The 3,278-nt window shown below is 31.7% G+C and overlaps 1 protein-coding gene across 1 annotated transcript; it reads left to right on the top strand.

Moving 5' to 3' along the window:
• Nucleotides 1–1,247: 1,247 nt before the first annotated feature.
• Nucleotides 1,248–2,381, top strand: LOC137806646 (transcription factor MYB1R1-like). The gene is made up of 3 exons (XM_068606861.1): nt 1,248–1,561; nt 1,659–1,867; nt 1,945–2,381. Exons 1-3 carry the CDS (start codon nt 1,363–1,365, stop codon nt 2,155–2,157), a joined length of 621 nt encoding a protein of 206 aa, XP_068462962.1. The 5' UTR covers nt 1,248–1,362; the 3' UTR covers nt 2,158–2,381.
• The last annotated feature ends 897 nt before the right edge of the window (nt 2,382–3,278 follow it).

Here is a 3,278-nt window from a genome sequence, read left to right as displayed (position 1 = left end):
ATACGACATACGATATACATATGAAAGTTCACATTAATAAGTTGATTTCACCTAAATACAATAATTTAACCTTAAAAGAAGGACACAAAAGAGACTAAACAACAATAAATTAGAAAATTTTGATTGGACTTGTTCTATGCATAATTATCTTCCAAACAAAATTTGATAAAAAAAAAAACCTAATCAGTAAAAAAAATAAAAAAATAATTATAATATTCTAAATCTATCTATATTTTTTTTCGTTTTCCATTTTACTTAAACTTCTTTATATTTAAATCAAATAATTAGATCCTACATTCACTTTATATATATATATATATATATATTTATTTATTTATTTTATCCTAATATAAGTAGTAAAAAATCAATTTAATCTCCCATTTTTTTTATTTAATGTAGTTTCCTATTTTTTTTAAATGATTCAATTTTCTTCCATTAGATTGTCGTTGACATCGTTAAAAAATGATGACTTTATAGATAGAGCTGGATACATAGAATTAATTATATTTAAAGTAGTTGTAAAATACAGAATTGATGATTAGAGATTTTTTCCTTTTTATGAAACTGTCTAAATTAATGTTTTTTCCCTATAAAATTATGTTATTCTTTTTCTAATGAATTTGCTTCACTATTCATCAATGTTTCAATATGTAATGGATGTGGAGTTCCAACTATTAATTAATTTTTAAAGGACAAAGATAAAACCAAATTTAATAAACACATATAAAGATAAAAACATATTCAACATTAATTTTATGGATTTTGTATTCAGTAGCATTAAATTGTATTGTTCTTTCATCATTTTTATACTTACATAAGATGATAACTTTAATGAAAATATTGAAATGTTTGATAATGTTTTTAAAGATTGATATTTAAGGAGAAAAAGATAGAGATAAAATAAAATAAACATCTTGAGAAAAAAAATTAAAAATACATTTTTTCATTTCAAGAAAAAATAATATAAAATGAAAACAAAATATCTCTAAAATAATATATAAATAAACAAAAAGTAAAATAACTATAAAATTATAAAATTATCCATATATTAAGAAGAAATATTAAAAATTTGTATAATTTTATAAAATACCACTTTCTTTTATGTTCCATTTGAATGGAAAATAAAATATAATAAGATATACGAGATCCAATGAATATATGACATTTTTATTATTGTAACGAATATTTATAAAGCACAGAAAATAGAGAATATATATTTAAAAAAAAAATGGGCCAATAGAAGTGTAGTGGTAGTAGTATCTGACATATAAGCACGTGAAGAGGTTTTCTGCTTCATCTCACTCCTTTTATTACAAAAGAAACTCTCCTTCATCCTCTTGCATGAACTAAATCAAACCCAAAATGTGTGCGGCGGAGAAGGACGGGATCATGCTCTTCGGCGTGCGCCTCACCGTATCCGATAACAACCCCACCTCTCTCAGAAAGAGTGCCAGCATGAACAATCTTCCTCCTTACTCTGAATCGCCTCCGCCGCACCATCGCAATGCGGGCTACGCCTCCGACGACGTCATTCATCTCTGCCGTCGCACGCGGAAGCCAGGTAATCTATTAATTAATCGATTGATTAATACTTTTTGTTGATGTGTTTGTTTGGTTATGAGAATGAATGGTTGTGTTTGGATTAACGAATAAATTAGGGGTTCCGTGGACGGAGGAGGAGCACAGGCAGTTCCTGTTGGGATTAGAGAACGTTGGGAAAGGAGATTGGAGAGGAATTTCTAGAAACTTCGTCAAGACTCGAACGCCCACTCAGGTCGCGAGTCACGCTCAAAAGTATTTCCTCCGTCGTCACACTCACAATCTCCAACGCCGAAGATCTAGTCTCTTCGACATCACCACCGACTCGGTATCCTTTTTACCACACGCATCAAATCTTAATTTAGCTTTTACTAATTCCTTTTTTTGAAAATTGAAACAATGAAGGTGAAGGAAGATGAACAAACGGTGCCGTCAGCTAGGTTGAAACCGGTTTTGCCGGCACCTCCGTCTTTGAAAATGGATGAGTTGGAGTTGAATGGGAGGTCGGTGTGGCTGAAGCTGAGGCTGCCGGAGCCGGAGGAGCCTTCGCCGGCGACTTCTGAGGTTGTGTCTAATGGGAATTTGAGCGGTGACGGGGACATGATTACTGTTGCTTGAATACAGTGTGATTGGTGCGACGAGATGCGGTTTTGATGGATTTGCCTTGTTTTGTGTGTGAAAGATTTAGCCTAGAAAATATAGTGATGGAATTTAGAAGAGGGTGACAAATTAACTCTTAGTATATATTCTCTCCTAAATTTTTTAATGACGTGGCTATTTGCTTTAAACGTCACATTCATGTCTTAGTCACGTGTGATCTAAATAAACAGGACATTTATTTATTTTTTGTCTTTTTTTAGTGTCTGTTAAAGCTTTCTTAGATTTGTGTTAGAGATTATCCTATGTTTAGATATCTTGTGTTCTTTTTAAATATAAATTTTTTTAGAGTTGATGAAAATTTTGAATGAATTATAATATTTTAAGAATGATGCAACGGACTTAAGTGTAAATGCAAAGGGTACAGAAGGACTAAGCAAAGCAGCAAAAACCTATCAGAGCTCGTTGGACGCAGAGGACACCTGACACAGTACCAGAAAAGGGAGGATACAAGTACGAGTAGGAGAGAGAAGAAAAATATACATGCATAAACTTGTTACAGTATACAATTTTATTTTATTTTTAATTTTAACTTTTGTATAAAATAAAAAAAATATTATTTTTTTATATTAATAATTAGAAATTATATATTGAATAGGAGAAAGTAGAGTGACATACATGAGCTAAGGACGATGAAGCCGGGAAAAAGGAGGATTTTGGATAACCTCATTTTGTCCCCCATTTCTCTTTATAGTTGTCCTTCTTGTCCAAGTCTGAAATTTTGCTACTAGTTTTGCTACTAGTTGTAGGTCATGTCATGACTTGTACATACTTGGTCATGATGTCATTCTAAGCAAATTTCCCTATTAGGAATTAGGAATATGAGACTTAGAGAACTATTGAGAAATTTTGTTTTTTTCTTTCAAATTGAGTGGTCGATCTACATTTTAGCTTCCTCTCTCAGACTTTCTGCTACTCTTGGGAGTCTTGGCCACTCGGTCCTCTGGAGAATGATGAATGAGAGTACCTGTAGAAGACACTTCGACGCTCTAGTTAACAAAGGGTGTTTGACACTCGAATGTATACAATGAATAATGACGTACCTGTTTCTTGGAATGTGTGTTATTTATATTATTTTAATG

This window comes from Phaseolus vulgaris, chromosome 3 (assembly GCF_000499845.2).
Source record: "Phaseolus vulgaris cultivar G19833 chromosome 3, P. vulgaris v2.0, whole genome shotgun sequence".
NCBI lineage: Eukaryota > Viridiplantae > Streptophyta > Magnoliopsida > Fabales > Fabaceae > Phaseolus > Phaseolus vulgaris.
The sequence above is the reverse complement of the archived record's forward strand: the minus strand, read 5'-3'. Positions and strand labels throughout refer to the sequence as shown.

What these genes read in the sequence shown, in the direction of transcription:
- LOC137806646 (XM_068606861.1), top strand. Translation starts at nt 1,363, where the DNA reads ATGTGTGCGGCGGAGAAGGACGGGATCATGCTCTTCGGCGTGCGCCTC. An exon ending in CCGTCGCACGCGGAAGCCAG is followed by an intron (nt 1,562 to 1,658) that starts GTAATCTATTAA and finishes CGAATAAATTAG; the next exon opens with GGGTTCCGTGGACGGAGGAG. An exon ending in TCGACATCACCACCGACTCG is followed by an intron (nt 1,868 to 1,944) that starts GTATCCTTTTTA and finishes GAAACAATGAAG; the next exon opens with GTGAAGGAAGATGAACAAAC.